We start from the raw sequence: 17,618 nt of genomic DNA on the forward strand, positions 1-17,618 counted from the left end.
CAATGATGCTTCCTGACTAGTGATGAGCATACGCGCTCGGATAAGGTGTTACTGAGCATGCTCGGGTGCTAACCCAGTGACTTTGGCATGCTCGAAAAATATGTTCAAGTTCTCGTGGCTGTTCGACAGCCGCAACACATGCGGGGATTGCGTAACAAACAGACAATCCCTACATGTACTGATGCTGTCGCCCAGCCGTGAGACATGCAGCCGCGGGAACATATTATTCGAGCACGCCAAAGATACTCAGTTAGATATTGTCCTTGGTGGGATTTCATCCCAGAACCCAGAGCTGCAAAATAACAGTGCTAACCACTGAGCCACCATACAGTGCTAACCACTGATCCATCCATCATACATTGCTAACACTGTGCCACCATACAGTGCTAACCACTGAGCCACCACACAGTGCTAACCACTGAGAAACCGTACAGTGCTAATCACTGAGCCACCAAAAAGTGTTAACCACTGAGTCACCGTGCTGCTCTAAAAAGTTATATTATAAACTTTCTTGATTGGTGCGAGATTTGTTCAAACATCAGCAATCACTGAATAATAAAAAAAAACAGTAAGCAAAAAGTTTTTGACACCAACGAAACCCAGGTGGTGGCTCCACGTAGCAAAAAAATTAATCCTTTCCTTTCCTGTGTATGCAGGAACCATTGAGTCAATGGTTGTGGTTTCCATATATTACCCCTTGGATAACACATACCAATGACACCTAAAGGACCTGGGGTCAGGAGGGCTCTGTGTTGGGAAGGAAGGGAGGGAAGGTTTGGGGATGTTTTCGACTGGTCTCGGTTGTTCCTTGTGGCAGATCAGCAGATTTTTTATTAAAAGTGACTTAGATAATATCTACTTTGATCCCAGGATCTTTGAGGAGCAAAAAAGTAATTTTACTAACAATATTAAGATGCATTTGTTTTCATTCTTCTTTTTTTAATACTAAATAAGATTCAAATATTATTGTTTTTCATGTGCCAACAAAACTGATCTGGCAAAACTTGATAAGTGCAACTGCGGCTCTTTCCATCATGAAGATTAACACTCTCCCATATTATGAAACGTGCACACTTAATAAAGTGCTGCCTCAGCCGGGGAATGAAATTTCTAATAAGACTGTATTAGATAACGAGGAACAGAAAAGATGTAGAGAAATAGTCAGTTAATTCGGTATCATTTGTCACTGTGTAACCAGTTTGTAATTCGAGGATGATAGCGCCATTTCTTATTTAATGTATTTACTTGAGATGACGGATGCACATTTTTGCATTTTTCTGCTGTGCAAGAAAGTGAGTGTTATTGGAGATAGCTGGCGACATAAAATATTAAATTCTATTTATTTCTATGTTAAATTCATACTGTCACATAAAAGTAATATTACGTAATGGGTAAAGCTGTTCCATGAAAGCATTTAGGAATTACAGACAAAATATGGACATTTCTTTTATGTGTATGTTTCTTTTTTCACTTTTTTTTTCACCTAAGCCAAAAGGTTTTTTCTTGTCCTGCACCAATTCAGCAAAACTGACCTCCATGCAATTTTCAGGATGGGTAATAATAGAGACGAACGAATTAGTTTGAGGCGAATCGAATTCTCTATGAATTTTACAAAGAAATTGGATTTGCCCAAATTACAGTTTTATTAGGTTCTCTTGGAATGAATCAAGCAAAATGGTAACTGTCAATTTTCAGGATTACGAAGAGGCAAGAAGGGGATGAAAAAAAATGAACATTACCAACATCTGGCATCCGCCTGTCTTGCCGTACAGCCTAGCTTGGGGCCAGCCGTTTTCTTCTGCTGCTCAAAGGTGTGGTGTCTTCAAAGTTCACTAGACCTTGTGCAACATCATGATGTTGTGGGGTCTTGTCAGCACTGAAAGTGCCAAAGCTGCCTTTGGAGAGTCCACACTGAACAGACTGAAGAAGGACTAGAGCGGGGCTGTGCGGCAGGGCAGGTGAAAGCCGAAGCGAGGTGAGTATAATTTTTTTTTACCTATGTTTCTTAAACTCTGGGGTGACATCAGAGCATAAGAATGCATTTTTGAGACAAATCAAATTTATTGGCTTAATGCTAGCAAATCTGCCTCTTTAAAATTTTGGCAGATACCCTCATCCCTAATAATAATTATGCAGCTAAAGTTACCTGTGCTCGTGACACATTTTTGATCGTTCCATACTCATTATGCTGTATAATCGATGGATGTTCTCACTTGGGGTGGGAACGTGTGGGGATGGGTGTCACGGATGTGTCAGAGGCTGCAGACTCTTGCACTGCATCTGGCTGCCGAGGGTCTCAGTAGTTTGCTTTTCAGACTTCTGCCTGCTGCTTCTGACGCTAGGACCCAGTGGCCAACTCCCCTGGCTCTAATGGTCACACCTGGATCTGGATGTTTATAACTCCCAAATTCCTGTTGGGAGTTGTGGGTGTTATTTTCTATTTACACTTCCCTGTTGAGGATTGGAGCTGCAGCAGTCGGCTAGCATTCTCTTTGGAGTTTGAAGGACGACAGTGTTTCTCTTTAAGTCGACTCAAGCTAAGTGTTACCTTGTTTTGTGTATCCTAGCTGTCTTTAGTGTTAGTAGGGTTCGACCAGCGTTCACCCCTTCCTTTCGTAAGCAGGGCTTACCGCTAGGGTCTGACAGGAACTAGGTATCCTGCTCAGTGATAAGTGCGGAACCTATTTAGGGTCTCTTAGGGCAGACAGGGTGATGTTAGATCTCCCTAGGAGTCTTCAATCCCCACCTCCCTAGTGTTGGCTATCCTTCCCCTTATCCATTTGTGTTACACTTAGTCTGTCCTACACTGTGCATGACATTGGGTGGAATGAAAGAGAACAGCTGAGTATGGAGTGCTACAGGCAGTGATTCATGGGAGAAAGGTATGCAAATTAAGCACTTCTCAAATTGAAAGGTACCAGTCAGGAGATATGGCCACCCTATACGGCAATGTCCAACTCTTTAATGAACATGAGCATCCAGAAAGCCCTCTACGGAAAGCCTCTCTAGGAGTTTTTACCCCTCATCAGTGTAGAGCAAAGTGTGGCTTGGCTGAGGAAACATGCATCCCAAAACAGCTGTCTGTAGATGAATTCCTAAATGGGATTTATCTCTGGTTATGTTTCAGATGTTGACTGGTAAGATAGCGACTAGTGATGAGCGAGTATACTCGTTACTTGGGTTTTCCCGAGGATGCTCGGGCATCCTCTGAGTATTTTGGTGTGCTCGGAGATTTCGTTTTCGTAGTCTCAGCTGCATGATTTGCGGCTGCTAGACAGGCTGAATACATGTGAGGAATGCCTGTTTGTTAGGGAATCCCCACATGTATTCAGGTTGTCTAGCAGCCGTAAATCATGCAGCTACTTCGACAAACACTAAATCTCTGAGAACGCCAAAATACTCGGGAGGACACCGGAGCAACGAGTATACTCGCTCATCACTAATAGCGACCTCTCCTAGGTGATACTTGTAATGATGTTTCTTTCGTTGCGTGAGAGGGCTAATTTGCATTTCCGTAAGGTGGGTTTACCCATCCAGATTTCTGACCAAAATGGAATCGGTGCTTCTTTATGGCCCTTTGAGCCAATGCAAACGGTATGGGAACAAACAAGCATTGGTATGAACTTCAGTCTCTATGCAGTTTGCACATTGTCAGTGTCACCTCCCCTGTTGATCCAATCAACCAGTGAATAAGCTGATCACTGCCATGCGGGAATGATTCTTATGAAGACTTGTATGGCCGATTATTAGCCTTTATGGCAGCCATAAATCTCAGTAATCCTATTAGTCAGCGAGACATCTTTCACAAAGACAAACTGTATTTCCTTACACGTATTTCTGGGACCTTTTGGGTGAAGTCTTTGGATCCTTCCTTGTTGACTTCTGTTCTAAACTTTCTTTATTGGACAAAAATAATGGCTTTTTTGAGAATATTATGCCTTGTAAAAATGGAAAAAGGAACCATGTACATAGTAACATTGGCAGAACGCATTTTTTTTAACCAAACATGGACCCTTCGTCCCTAGTAAATCAGATCCATAAAATTGGATGGGTAGATGCATATGCTGAGGGACAAGGGCCGCTCTCGCCGCTTTAATTTTTTAATAAGACTGAGCTCATGAGCACAACCTTATCGCATTCACTCACGTACCGGGGGACCCGCTGCACACGACGTGGCTTTAAACTTTAAATACCATCATAACTGGACAACATTTACCAAGCTGGTTAGGAATCGTAGAAGAAGATGACAGCACGGCCATTAATTATAGATGTACAAACTCTATACACAATGGGGCACATTTATCAGAACTGTCTAGTAAAACTGTCCTTACTGGAAATAGCAATGAGAGGAGTAAAAAAAAAAATAGGCTAAAAATTATTTTAAATAAATAAGTCTCAAAAAATGAAAGTGTCAATCACCCCCTTTTCTCCATTTCTAAATAAAGAAATAAAAACATATTTGATGTTGTCGCATCTGTAAAAGTCTAAAATTATTTATATCTGATGGTAAACATAGGAGGGAAAAAAAATATTGAAAGACCAGAATTGTCTTTTTTTCAGTCGCCTCCATTAAATGCAATTAAATGCAATTAAAACACTGCAAAATTAAAAACTACAGCTGTGCTCGCAAAAAACAAGCCCCCACTCAGCTCCATTGACAGAAAGATAGAGTTACAAGTCTCAGAAATTGGAGATAAAAACCATTATTATTTATTTAAGTTTTGTACTTTATTTTAACCAATAAAATATAAAAAGAACTATACAAGTTTGGTATCGATGTCATTGTACCGACCTGGAGAATTATAATACCATGTCATTTTTACAGGACTTTAAACAAACTCATATAAAAATGACAAAATTGTTTTTTTTAATCATCCCCCACCATTGATAATTTTTTTCTGTTTTTCAGTGAACTTGCCATTCACTGTTATCAACCAGTTTATCAGCAGTTTAACAGCACCCTACGAGAATTATAGGTAATTTCTTCCCTTTGTTGTCTATCCCGCATTTCACCTTCCATTGCCTAATATCTTGATTGCCCTAAACGAAAAACCACCTACCTATTATGACTGTATATAGTGTGAAAGACAAGAGAGCAGGAGCAAACACCCATCACTTCCTGTAGAGAGACAAAAACCCACCACCCAACTTCCTGTAGATAAAGATCCACCCCAATTCCTCTAGCAAAACACAAACACAAAGACTCACCCACTCCCTGTAGTAACAAAAGCCTGCCACACCTTCTGAAGAGAGACAAAAAAAACCCACTTCCTGTAGAGACAAAGACCCATCATGAGTTCCTGCAAAGAGACAACCCCCCCACTTCTTGTAGAAAGTCAAAGCCCCACCTCCACTTTCTCTACAAAGATCTGCTCCCAATTCCTATAGTGACAAAGACCCTCCCTTACATCATGTAGCAAGAGAAAGATCTGCTCCCACTTCCTGTAGTGAGAAAAAGATCTGCTCTTACTTCCTGTAAAGGTACAAAGACCCACCCTCACTTTCTATAAAGGTACAAAGACCCACCCTCACTTTCTATAAAGGTACAAAGACCCACCCCCACTTTCTGCAAAGGTACAAAGACCTGCCCTCACTTTCTATAAAGGTATAAAGACCCACCCTCACTTTCTGCAAAGGTCCAAAGACACGCCCTCACTTTCTATAAAGGTACAAAGACCCACCCCCACTTTCTGCAAAGGTAAAAAGATCTGCCGCCATTTCCTGTACTCATTTCTACTTCCTGCAGAGAAGCAAAGACCTGTTTCCATTTCCTGTATAGAGACAAATAACCATTCCCACTTCCAGTAGAGAGACAAAGAACTGCCCATACCTGCAGTACAGAGACAAAGAACCACCCCCACTTCCAGTAGAGAGACAAATAACCACCCCCACTTCCAGTAGAGACAAAGAACCGCCCCCACTTCCAGTAAAGAGACCAATAAACACCCCCACTTCCAGTAGAGACAAAGAACCGCCCCCACTTCAAGTAAAGAGACAAATAACCACTCTCACTTCCAGTACAGAGACAAAGAACCGCCCCCACTTCCAGTAGAGAGACAAATAACCACCCCCACTTCCAGTAGAGAGACAAATAACCACCCCCACTTCCAGTAGAGACAAAGAACCGCCCCCAATTCCAGTAGAGAGACAAATAAACACCCCCACTTCCAGTAGAGACAAAGAACCGCCCCCACTTCAAGTAAAGAGACAAATAACCACTCTCACTTCCAGTACAGAGACAAAGAACCGCCCCCACTTCCAGTAGAGACAAAGAACCGCCCCCACTTCCAGTAGAGAGACAAATAAACACCCCCACTTCCAGTAGAGAGACAAATAACTGCTCCCACTTCCAGTAGAGAGACAAATAACTGCTCCCACTTCCAGTAGAGAGACAAAGAACCGCCCCCACTTCCAGTACAGAGACAAAAAACTTCCAGTAGAGAGACAAAAAGCTGCAACACTTCCTGTAGAAAGATAAAGACTGCCCGCACTTCCAGTTGATAGACAAAGACCTGTCCTTCATTTCCTGGAATATGTCTTGATATCACTGCTACTTGAAATGTATGCATAAGCAGTAACAGCAAGACAGCAAGTTACGCAGAAGTGAGACAACCAAAAACAAAAGGTTGGATACCATCACAAATATCATGGCACACTAAAAAGAAGCCTGATGTTCCAACGAGTGAGCAAGAAACTCAGCAGAAACTTAATCCATATGGTTCTTCTAGATATGGAGCCAAAATCCAATTGAAACAATAACCAGAATTACCAATAACGTCCATTAATGAAAACCTTTATCACTATTCATTAGAACATTTCACACAACGAATGGACTCACCTTCCAGCGCCTCAGAATCCAAGGTTTCACCCAGTCTTTGTAGAAGCTTTGCCCGTGCCGCGTTCTTCTTGTGTTTTTTCCCTTCATAGTGTTGCTGAGCCATCATTGGGTTGTTAAACCAAGCTCGACAGAGGTCACAGAATTTCCGAGACTCGCTCCCAATGTGGATGCTCCATAAAGTGTCATCCTCCTGGATGTTGACTTCTGTGGGTTCTGGGTTTTCTTGCACAGGTTCTGCAACACAAATGAACACTAGAAATTAGAGCAAGGGTCACTAGAGGTCAGCTATGGACTTGGCAAAACCAAAATCTCCCAATTTTGTCATAATTCAATTATGCATAATTAAAGGGAACCTACATATGTACTCACAAAAATGGTATCAGAAATCTACATCAGATCTACATCTAATCTACACCCTCTTAATACAGCTGAAGATTTTCTGACAGTTACGCGGACAGTGATTGGAGTGGTGGCGCTCCATTCAGTCATGGCATTTTAATGCTCATTCTTGGCATCCATGGGGACCACCCCCAATCCTGTGGATAGGTGAAGGCTTACAATGTTGGGAATAATCCTTTACGTGCACTAAAGTCTCCAGTGTCCATTTAGTCTAGCAGTTGAATTTAATCCATTGTTCCCTATTGTCAGCTGAGGACAGGCTGAATATCACATTGTGTGATTATCATCACAAGTGCAAAAAAAAAAAAAAAAGACCTCTATTCTATGCCCCCTATCTCCGGCACCGACAAACATTTCCATACCGATAAGTGAAGAACATTCGTCGCTCTTTGCCAACTTTTTGCAAATGCCTTTTTAAGCACTGTACCCATTCTGCAGCCAACTCATTAATTTCCGTGTGAAGTTGATGATAATTTACATACTAAACATCCCGTTCTCTGCACGAAAGGTTTGTCCAAAAATTTAGCATTTTAACAAAAGCTCCCATAATACAACAGATCAGCTTGACGCACAGGGCAATACCTGTCATATAACGTGCTGCATTGCGGAGCAGCCAGATCCATCCCGCGTGACGAAATAGTTTGTGTGACAGCGTGCCTTACGATGCCAAAGCCTTTGACTTTGAAGGAAAATAGGCCAATTGGTTACAAAACAGAAAGAATATTCACCAGTAAATACGTCTCGGACATGGAAGCATTTAACTTTCTGGGAAATTAATGACTTCCTTTTTTTTCTCCAGAAAGATTCCTAGATAAATGTGTTATTAATGCACTTGGACCTGGAAATCTTAGAAAACCTCTCATCTCCAGTTCAGAGATTTCCATTAAGTAAATCTCTTTCATCTGACTCTCGGAGGATAGCCTTGATTATTTATGATTTGATGCCTAGTCACAGAGCAGAACATGAAGCTGCCAAGAGCGGATCCCAAAATCAGACTGACTACAGACAAAGTGCCACTTTCTTCTCTCCGGCAGAGATCTCCCCTGATGTCCTGGATACCTTTATGCCTTTAAATATGAGGGGTATTGTTTCTTCTTTTTTTTAGAACTACTTTTAGCATTAAAACTGTAATGTAAAAGTTCCTCTGATGATCAGACTAACACACCGGGTATAGTCTGTGGTGAATCCCCTGATATGTAGTGTTACCAAGGTCCAGTCTTTACTGGAGACCTCCTACTTCTACCACCAATACCAAGATATTCAGACTTTTGGACCTTTTACAGGCTATAGACTCATTTTACATTAAAAAAATATATATTTTTACGCATGTTAATGGTTACCCTTTGTTCACAAAATTACACTAGTTTGCAATCTTCATCCCTTCATTCATTTTCAGATCTAATAACATGCTTATTGAGACCAGATCCAAGTTTCAGATTTTTCTCTTGCAGGAATGTCTCTCCCTGTAATATAGGCTGGATGTGAGCTCTGTGTGTAACCAGGATGCTGCTGCCTTCATTTGTTTGCATGTATTAGCACAGCTCCAATATTGTACTTTCCTCACCATGAGCCTTCCACCTTGTTTATAGTCTGTTTTCTCAGCCATCCCTGAGACTGTATATACTTTCTTTCCTATCCACGAGAATCTATTTACAACCCCTCACCAGTCCCTTCTGCTATCTCTAACACAAAGAGAAAGGAGAGGTGAGTAGAAAGAGCTGTCAGGAACAGAAGTTCTGATGGACTTTCATCGATTTTTGAAAAAGCACTGAGCTAGATAAAAGATTTATAGACACACTTCAGCAACAGAATGGTAAAAAATGCTTAAATAAGTTGCTTAAAGGGGTTGTTCATCTTTAGGATACAATTATGCAGTCAAGCTAAGTGACTGCACATTTGTAAATCCTCACATCGCGGGCACTGTGAGGATTCTCCGATGCCAGGAGTGGGCACTCATGTGGTCGTAAGTACCGGTATGTGATTTGCAAACTTCTGACCACATTCCAACTAGACTTATCTGGCTTAGTACAATACACTTGCATTGAGCAAGACTGTGCCTGTCTAGTTGGCATGTGACCGCATGTATGCATAGTACATACTTGCGGTCACACTCCTGACACCTCTACACCACTCAGTGTGGGCGATGTGAGGACTCACAAGTCTGTAGTCACTTACAGTGCAGCCTAAGGCCAGAATTTTGCATTCAGGAAGCACATAGACAATAAAATGAAAATCTCTATGAAGGTGTGTATAGTCTGGGTAAGGTCAATTTTGAGGGTTTCCATCTCATAAAGTGATGGCATATTTCTAGGTTATCCTGACACTTTTTGATTTGTAGGGGTCCTGCTAATCCTGAGAATTACTGTAAGTGCTGGAGTAGTGCTTGCCTCCTTTGCTGTGCAGCCAACACCATTCACTTCAGTTTTATTTATGAGGCATACATGTAATTAACATGGAGGCAGGTATCAGGCTTGCACCACATGGTTACACTGATTGATTATGACCTTGGGCCACACGATCACAATTACTGATGAACACGCGTCATATACAGTGGGGCAAAAAAGTATTTAGTCAGTCAGCAATAGTGCAAGTTCCACCACTTAAAAAGATGAGAGGCGTCTGTAATTTACATCATAGGTAGACCTCAACTATGGGAGACAAACTGAGAAAAAAAAATCCAGAAAATCACATTGTCTGTTTTTTTTTCATTTTATTTGCATATTATGGTGGAAAATAAGTATTTGGTCAGAAACAAAATTTCATCTCAATACTTTGTGATATATCCTTTGTTGGCAATGACAGAGGTCAAACGTTTTCTGTAAGTCTTCACAAGGTTGCCACACACTGTTGTTGGTATGTTGGCCCATTCCTCCATGCAGATCTCCTCTAGAGCAGTGATGTTTTTGGCTTTTCGCTTGGCAACACGGACTTTCAACTCCCTCCAAAGGTTTTCTATAGGGTTGAGATCTGGAGACTGGCTAGGCCACTCCAGGACCTTGAAATGCTTCTTACAAAGCCACTCCTTCGTTGCCCTGGCGGTGTGCTTTGGATCATTGTCATGTTGAAAGACCCAGCCACGTTTCATATTCAATGCCCTTGCTGATGGAAGGAGTTTTGCACTCAAAATCTCACGATACATGGCCCCATTCATTCTTTCATGTACCCGGATCAGTCGTCCTGGCCCCTTTGCAGAGAAACAGCCCCAAAGCATGATGTTTCCACCACCATGCTTTACAGTAGGTATGGTATTTGATGGATGCAACTCAGTATTCTTTTTCCTCCAAACACGACAAGTTGTGTTTCTATCAAACAGTTCCAGTTTGGTTTCATCAGACCATAGGACATTCTCCCAAAACTCCTCTGGATCATCCAAATGCTCTCTAGCAAACTTCAGACGGGCCCGGACATATACAGGCTTAAGCAGTGGGACACGTCTGGCACTGCAGGATCTGAGTCCATGGTGGAATAGTGTGTTACTTATGGTAGGCCTTGTTACATTGGTCCCAGCTCTCTGCAGTTCATTCACTAGGTTCCCCCGCGTGGTTCTGGGATTTTTGCTCACCGTTCTTGTGATCATTCTGACCCCACGGGGTGGGATTTTCCGTGGAGCACCAGATCGAGGGAGATTATCAGTGGTCTTGTATGTCTTCCATTTTCTAATTATTGCTCCCACAGTTGATTTCTTCACTCCAAGCTGGTTGGCTATTGCAGATTCAGTCTTCCCAGCCTGGTGCAGGGCTACAATTTTGTTTCTGGTGTCCTTTGACAGCTCTTTGGTCTTCACCATAGTGGAGTTTGGAGTCAGACTGTTTGAGGGTGTGCACAGGTGTCTTTTTATACTGATAACAAGTTTAAACAGGTGCCATTTCTACAGGTAATGAGTGGAGGAAAGAGGAGATTCTTAAAGAAGAAGTTACAGGTCTGTGAGAGCCAGAAATCTTGATTGCTTGTTTCTGACCAAATACTTATTTTCCACCATAATATGCAAATAAAATGAAAAAAAAACAGACAATGTGATTTTCTGGATTTTTTTTTCTCAGTTTGTCTCCCATAGTTGAGGTCTACCTATGATGTAAATTACAGACGCCTCTCATCTTTTTAAGTGGTGGAACTTGCACTATTGCTGACTGACTAAATACTTTTTTGCCCCACTGTATATACGTTTTGTCTTGGTTAAAAGAGTGACGTTATTTCAGTTTTACTTATTTTTTGGTTTTGCAGGAAAGAAATCGAATAACGTAACGGTCAATGACCAGAGTCAGAGGGGTCTCCTGCGGCTGCAATCGCTGGATCAGATTGTCAGTCACACGGCTTCATACGGACAAACGAAGGGAAATGAGAAAAGTGTTAATAAGAAACTGCAGGTGGAAATGTCTGAGTGACCCGGAGTGTGATGGGATTTTTGATATCAGCTTGTCATCCTGACCTGACCTCAATCTCAGAATGCCGAGCCCAGGGTTTCTGAGATGAGAGAATACAATAATATTCCCATCATTGATGGAAAGAGATGAAATCGTCGCAGCATCAGAAAACATTCCAGGGTAACAAGTCTCAAAATTGGTGGTTGCTTGTCTTTGCCCTCTTCCTCTTTCTTATTTTTTTGCACTGCCATGTCTCACGACTTGGGAATTATACAGTACTAGATGGAGGCCCGCATTGGGAGGGTGGTAATGTCACGATGGGGGCAGGCTTTGCAGCGTTGAGAATCTCTCCCTCCCATGTGCTCACCCTCCTATCCACTCTCTCTTTCCCCATGTGCTGACTTCTCCCGTCTGTGCTCTCTTCCTTGACCTGTCTACCCCATGTGCTATCCCCCTTGTCTGCTGTCTCTCTCCTTCCTGTGCTGTGCTCTCCCCTCATGTGCTGTCCTGCCGGGATCAGCCGAATGATTCACTGCACCTGCGCGGAATTTGCGCAAGCACAGTAAATCAGGCCGCCGCCATCTTTGTGCAGATAGCGGCGGTCACATTGCAACTGCGCATGCGCTCCTCCTGTACAAAAATGGCGGCGGTCATTGAATCCTTCGGCTGATCCCGGCGGCGGCGTGTTCACGAAAGTGTTATGCTGGTGGTACCGTGCAAGAGGCTGTGTACAGCGTATACAGTGTGTGTGTGTGGTACATACGGCATATACAGTGTGTGTTTGTGTGGTGCGTACGGCATATACCGTGCGTGTGTGTGTGGTGCGACGGTGTTCCGCTGGTGGTACCGCACAAGAGGCTGGTATCACTTGGGTATCGCAATATGGCGGTCGGAGAACTTCCGCTGCTTGGAATTCTGGGATCCGGACACATCTGGATGGAACAATATGTGAAAACATTACAAGGTAAGTATATATTAGATTGTGTTGTATTGTCATTGAACTGTTTCCGTTGTGTTACTATGCAATTAGGTTTGCCTTTTAGAAGTTTGTCCTCTCTCTCTCTCCGTCTGCTTCACTAACTCTGATGTCAGTAACTCCTCCCTTCGTCCTCATTCTGTGTTTGTCAGCCATGTTATGAGGCTCATGTCTTTGCATCTCTGGTTCAGACTAATCTTTTACCTACTACAGTAAAATTGAGCATTTCTACAAGAATTCAGCTGGAGAATAAATCTGCAATCTTTATATGTGCCTTCTGCGGTTGGGTTAAACTGATGAAATTTCTTTGTGTGCGTACTAGTACACAGAGACAGTGATAGAAGCTGTAAGAGCTGCACACGTGCGGCCTAGTTATAGAGTGAATACGCACCTCCATTAGACTGCACCTTCTTCCTGTTGACATAAGGACTCAGAATGTTATCACACCATGTGCCCTCTGATGACATTTATACACCATGAGGCATCAAATGATTTATTTTTACACCATGTGGTCTCTGTTGATGTTTGTATACGATGCACCCTCTAATAATTGTATACACTATGTTCCCTCTAATATTGTTTTATACTCCATGCTCCCTGATCATTTTATACACAATATGCCCTCTGCTGACTTTTATGTAGTAGGGTCATGACCCTTTTTACATTAGGACGCACATTGCCCTTTATAATCTAGGCCATTTCATGGGTCATGAATTGCAGGAGAATCTATAGCACTGAAATGAAAATGTCAATATGTGAATAACGACCAGAGTCTTCCCAAATAGAACGGATGGATCCGTATACTCCTGACCAAATCAGTAGTAAATACCTTGTGATAATGTATTACAATATTGATGGTGATACATAAAAGTATTAGAAGTCATGTAAGAGTCTCTAGATAACAATTTCATAAATGCAGTAAAAATTAGTATCCTTAAAGAGACACTACAAAAAAATGATAAAAATAAACACAAGGTAAGTTGCCCACAGTGTCCGTCAACCTGCAATATTTTCTAAATGTATTTGAAAGAAACAGTTTTGTAGAAATCGGGAAGAAAAGCAGTTTGTTTTTCCTTCTTCGTTTTTTGCATTTTTGGCAGGAAGAATCATAGAATCATAGAATCGTAGAGTTGGAAGGGACCTCCTGGGCCATCTGGTCCAACCCCCTGCTCAAAGCAGGATTCGCTAAATCATCCCAGTCAGATGTCTGTCCAGCCTCTGTTTGAAGACTTCCATTGAAGGAGAACTCACCACTTCTCGTGGCAGCCTGTTCCACTCATTGATCACTCTAACTGTCAAAAAGTTTTTTCTAATATCTAATCTGTGTCTCCTCCCATTCAGTTTCATCCCATTGCTTCTAGTCTTTCATTGTGCAAATGAGAATAAAGTTGATCCTTCTACAATGTGACAGCCCTTTAGATATTTGTAGACAGCTATTAAGTCTCCTCTCAGTCTTCTCTTTTGCAAACTAAACATTCCCAAATCCTGCAACCTTTCCTCATAAGACAGGGTTTGCAGACCGGTCACCATTCTGGTCGCTCTTTTCTGAACTTGCTCCAGTTTGTTGATGTCTTTTTTAAAATGTGGTGCCCAAAACTGGACACAATATTCCAGATGAGGTCTGACCAAAGAGGAGTAGAGGGAAATAATGACTTCACGTGATCTAGACTGTATGCTTCTGTTAATACATCCTAGAATTGCATTTGCCTTTTTTGCTGCTGCATCACACTGTTGACTCATATTCAGTCTGTGATCTATTAGTATACCCAAGTCTTTTTCACATGTGCTGTCACTTAGCCCTATTCCTCCCATTCTATATATGCTTTTTTCATTTTTATTGCCCAGATGTAGTACTTTTCATTTCTCCCTGTTAAAAACCATTTTGTTGTTGCTGCCCACTTCTCCAGTTTATTTAAATCTTTTTGAATCCTCTCTCTCTCTTCTCTAGTATTAGCTATCCCTCCTAGCTTTGTGTCATCAGCAAATTTAATCAGTTTACCCTCAATTCCTTCATCTAAATCGTTGATAAAGATGTTGAACAATACAGGGCCCAGGACAGAGCCCTGTGGTACCCCACTTGAGACATTCTTCCAACTGGATGTGCAGCCATTTACGACCACTCTTTGGGTCCGATCACTAAGCCAGTTATGAATCCACCTAACAGTTGCCTTGTCCATTCCACACTTTGTCATTTTTTCAATAAGGATTGTATGAGAGACTTTGTCAAATGCTTTGCTGAAGTCAAGATATACTATATCTACAGCATTTCCTTGATCCACCCAATAAGTGATACCATCATAGAAGGAAATTAAGTTAGTCTGACATGACTTATTAGTTACAAACCTGTGCTGACTCTGTTTAATCACTTCATTCTTATCCAGGTATTGACATACATGTTGTTTAATAATTTGTTCAAAGATCTTTCCTGGTATAGAAGTCAGACTCACCGGCCTATAGTTGCCTGGGTCCACCTTCTTCCCCTTTTTGAAGATAGGAACAACATTTGCTCTTCTCCAGTCTTCTGGCACTTCTCCTGTTCTCCAAGAATTTTCAAAGATTATGGAGAGGGGTTCAAAAATTTCTTCTGCTATCTCCTTCAGTACTCTGGGGTGTAATTCATCTGCACCTGGAGACTTGAATTCATTTAGGTTAGCTAAGTGTTTCCTCACTATCTTTCTGTTTATAGATATCCTGGATTCTTCTATTCCCTTAATAGGACAGTGAATAACAGTTGATGTTACATTTCCTTTCTGAGAGAAAACAGATGCAAAATAGGAATTTAAAAGTTCAGCCTTCTCAACATCCTGTCTTACCATTTCATCATTTTCATCCTGTAAAAATCCTATAGCATCTTTGACTTTTCTTTTACTTTTGACATATCCCCAAAATCCTTTATTATTGCTTTTGACATCTCTTGCAAGCCTCAATTCATTTTCAGCTTTAGCTAATCTGATTTGTGCCCTGCAGGTTCTGCAGACAGCATTATATTCTTCTTTAGATATGCCTCCCTCTTTCCATTTTATAAACATTTTTTTCTTTCTTTTTAGCATGTGCTTAAGTTCTGTGTTCATCCATCCTGGTTTCCTTAAATGCTTCCTATTCTTCCCTCTTTTCGGAATTGTTAACAACTGTGCTTTGAGAATTTCATTTTTCAAGATTTCCCATCCTTCCTGGACATTTTTGTCTTTAAGGATATCCAGCCATTGGATCCCTCCAATTCGCTTTCTGAATCCCTTAAAATCTGCCTTTCTGAAATCTAACCTTGACGTCTGAGTCTTGACAGGTCTTCCGCCTCTAGTTATCCAAAATTCTAAAATAGCATGGTCGCTACCTCCTAGGGTCCCAGGAACTTTTACCTCCTCAACCATTTCCTCCCTGTTTATAAGGATTAGATCCAAGGTAGCAGTTCCCCTTGTTTTCTCCCCTACCTTTTGGAAGATAAAGTTGTCAGCAAGAGAGGATAAGAATTTCCTTGACCTGTTAGTTTTGCCTGAGAGAGATTCCCAACAAATGTCTGGATAGTTGAAATCTCCCATGACAACTATGTCATATTTTTTGGAGAACTTGGCCATTTGATGCATAAAGAGTTCATCCATATGTCAGCTTGCACAGGCGGCCTGTAGTAAATGCCTACAATGGTGTCCTTTCCATTGTTCTGTCCTTGTATTCTTATCCAGTTTCCACAGAACTCCCAGTCTCTGAAGCTTCAATCTCTGTGCAGATATACGCATTTCTAACATACAATGCGACACCTCCTCCTCGTTTATCAAGTCTGTTTCTTGCAAATAAGTTGTATCCTTCTAGTCTTGTATTCCAATCGTGTATTGTCCCACCAAGTTTCAGTGATTCCAATGACATTATATTTCTTTTCCTGTGTTAGTAGTTCCAATTCTCCTTGTTTGTTGCCCATGCTTTGTGCATTAGTATAGAAACATTTTAGTTTGTGATTGGTTTCTCTTTCTCCAATATTTTTATTAATTAGATTCTTTCGTCTTTGTTCTTCCTTTCCACTTCTAATAGCAGAGTTCTCAATAGCATTTGTCAGGTGTATGGCTTTTTCTGGTCTTTTGCTTCCCTTCCCATGTTGTTCTAGTTTAAAGCTCTCCTTACAAGTGTAGCAAGGCGACTTCCAAATACATGCTTTCCAGTCTTCGTAAGGTGCACCCCATCTCTAGCAAGTAGTCCATCGTATAAGTAGTTCACTCCGTGATCCAGAAATCCAAATCGTTGCTGACGGCACCATCGACGTAGCCAGTTGTTCACCTGCAGAATCTTATTCCACCTCCTTGTTCCATGGCCATCCACTGGGAGGATGGAAGAGAAGACCACCTGCGCTCCCAGTTCTTTCACTTTCTTACCTAAGTCTTCAAAGTCTCTGCAGATGGTTTCCAGGTCGTTTCTTGCGGTGTCATTTGTCCCCACATGTAGTAGCAGGAATGTGTAGTCATCTGTAGGTCTGAAGAGTCCTGATATCCTGTCAGACACATCTTTAATTTTTGCACCTGGAAGACAGCACATTTCTCTTGAAGTTATATCCGGTCTGCAGATAGCGGCCTCTGTTCCTCTCAGCAGGGAATCCCCCATGACCACCACTCTCCGTTTCTTCTTCACAACATTTTTCTTTCTCCATCCAGGAGGACTCTGAAGGCGTACAAGGTTGCTGTTTGTTGGCAAAGTCTTATCCTGACGTATTTCTTCATCGTTTTCCTGCGTGAGAGCCTGGTACTGGTTCCTGAGCAGTATGGGTGCTGACTGCCTCCTGATCCTCCTGCTTCTCTGGGTCACATGTCTCCATTCCTCTGTTTCTTCAGGTGCACTTCGAATTTCTTCTCTTTCTGTAACATGAAGAGATAATTCTGCTCTGTCCAAGAACTCTTCACCTTCCTTAATGATCTTCAACGTAGCTAACCTCTCTTCGAGATTTTGCAACTTTTCCTCCAACAGGGACACAAGCTTGCATTTGTGGCATGTGAAGTTTGGCTTTTCCACTGGTAAGTCTGTGAACATGTAGCAAGAAATGCAGCTCACCAAATGGCTCCTGGCC

At 41.8% G+C, this 17,618-nt stretch overlaps 1 protein-coding gene across 2 annotated transcripts in view; it reads right to left on the reverse strand.

Moving 5' to 3' along the window:
• ZMAT4 (zinc finger matrin-type 4) overlaps positions 1–17,618 on the reverse strand; it is a 436,096-nt gene that overhangs the window by 219,080 nt on the left and 199,398 nt on the right. For both annotated transcript variants that reach the window (XM_073552848.1, XM_073552849.1), the window contains exon 5: positions 6,839–7,072. In XM_073552848.1, coding sequence (XP_073408949.1) covers positions 6,839–7,072 — 234 coding nt within the window. The remainder of the gene's footprint in view (positions 1–6,838; positions 7,073–17,618) is intronic.

The sequence above is a fragment of the Dendrobates tinctorius genome, unplaced genomic scaffold (assembly GCF_039654945.1).
Source record: "Dendrobates tinctorius isolate UK_male_01 unplaced genomic scaffold, ASM3965494v1 ptg000196l, whole genome shotgun sequence".
NCBI lineage: Eukaryota > Metazoa > Chordata > Amphibia > Anura > Dendrobatidae > Dendrobates > Dendrobates tinctorius.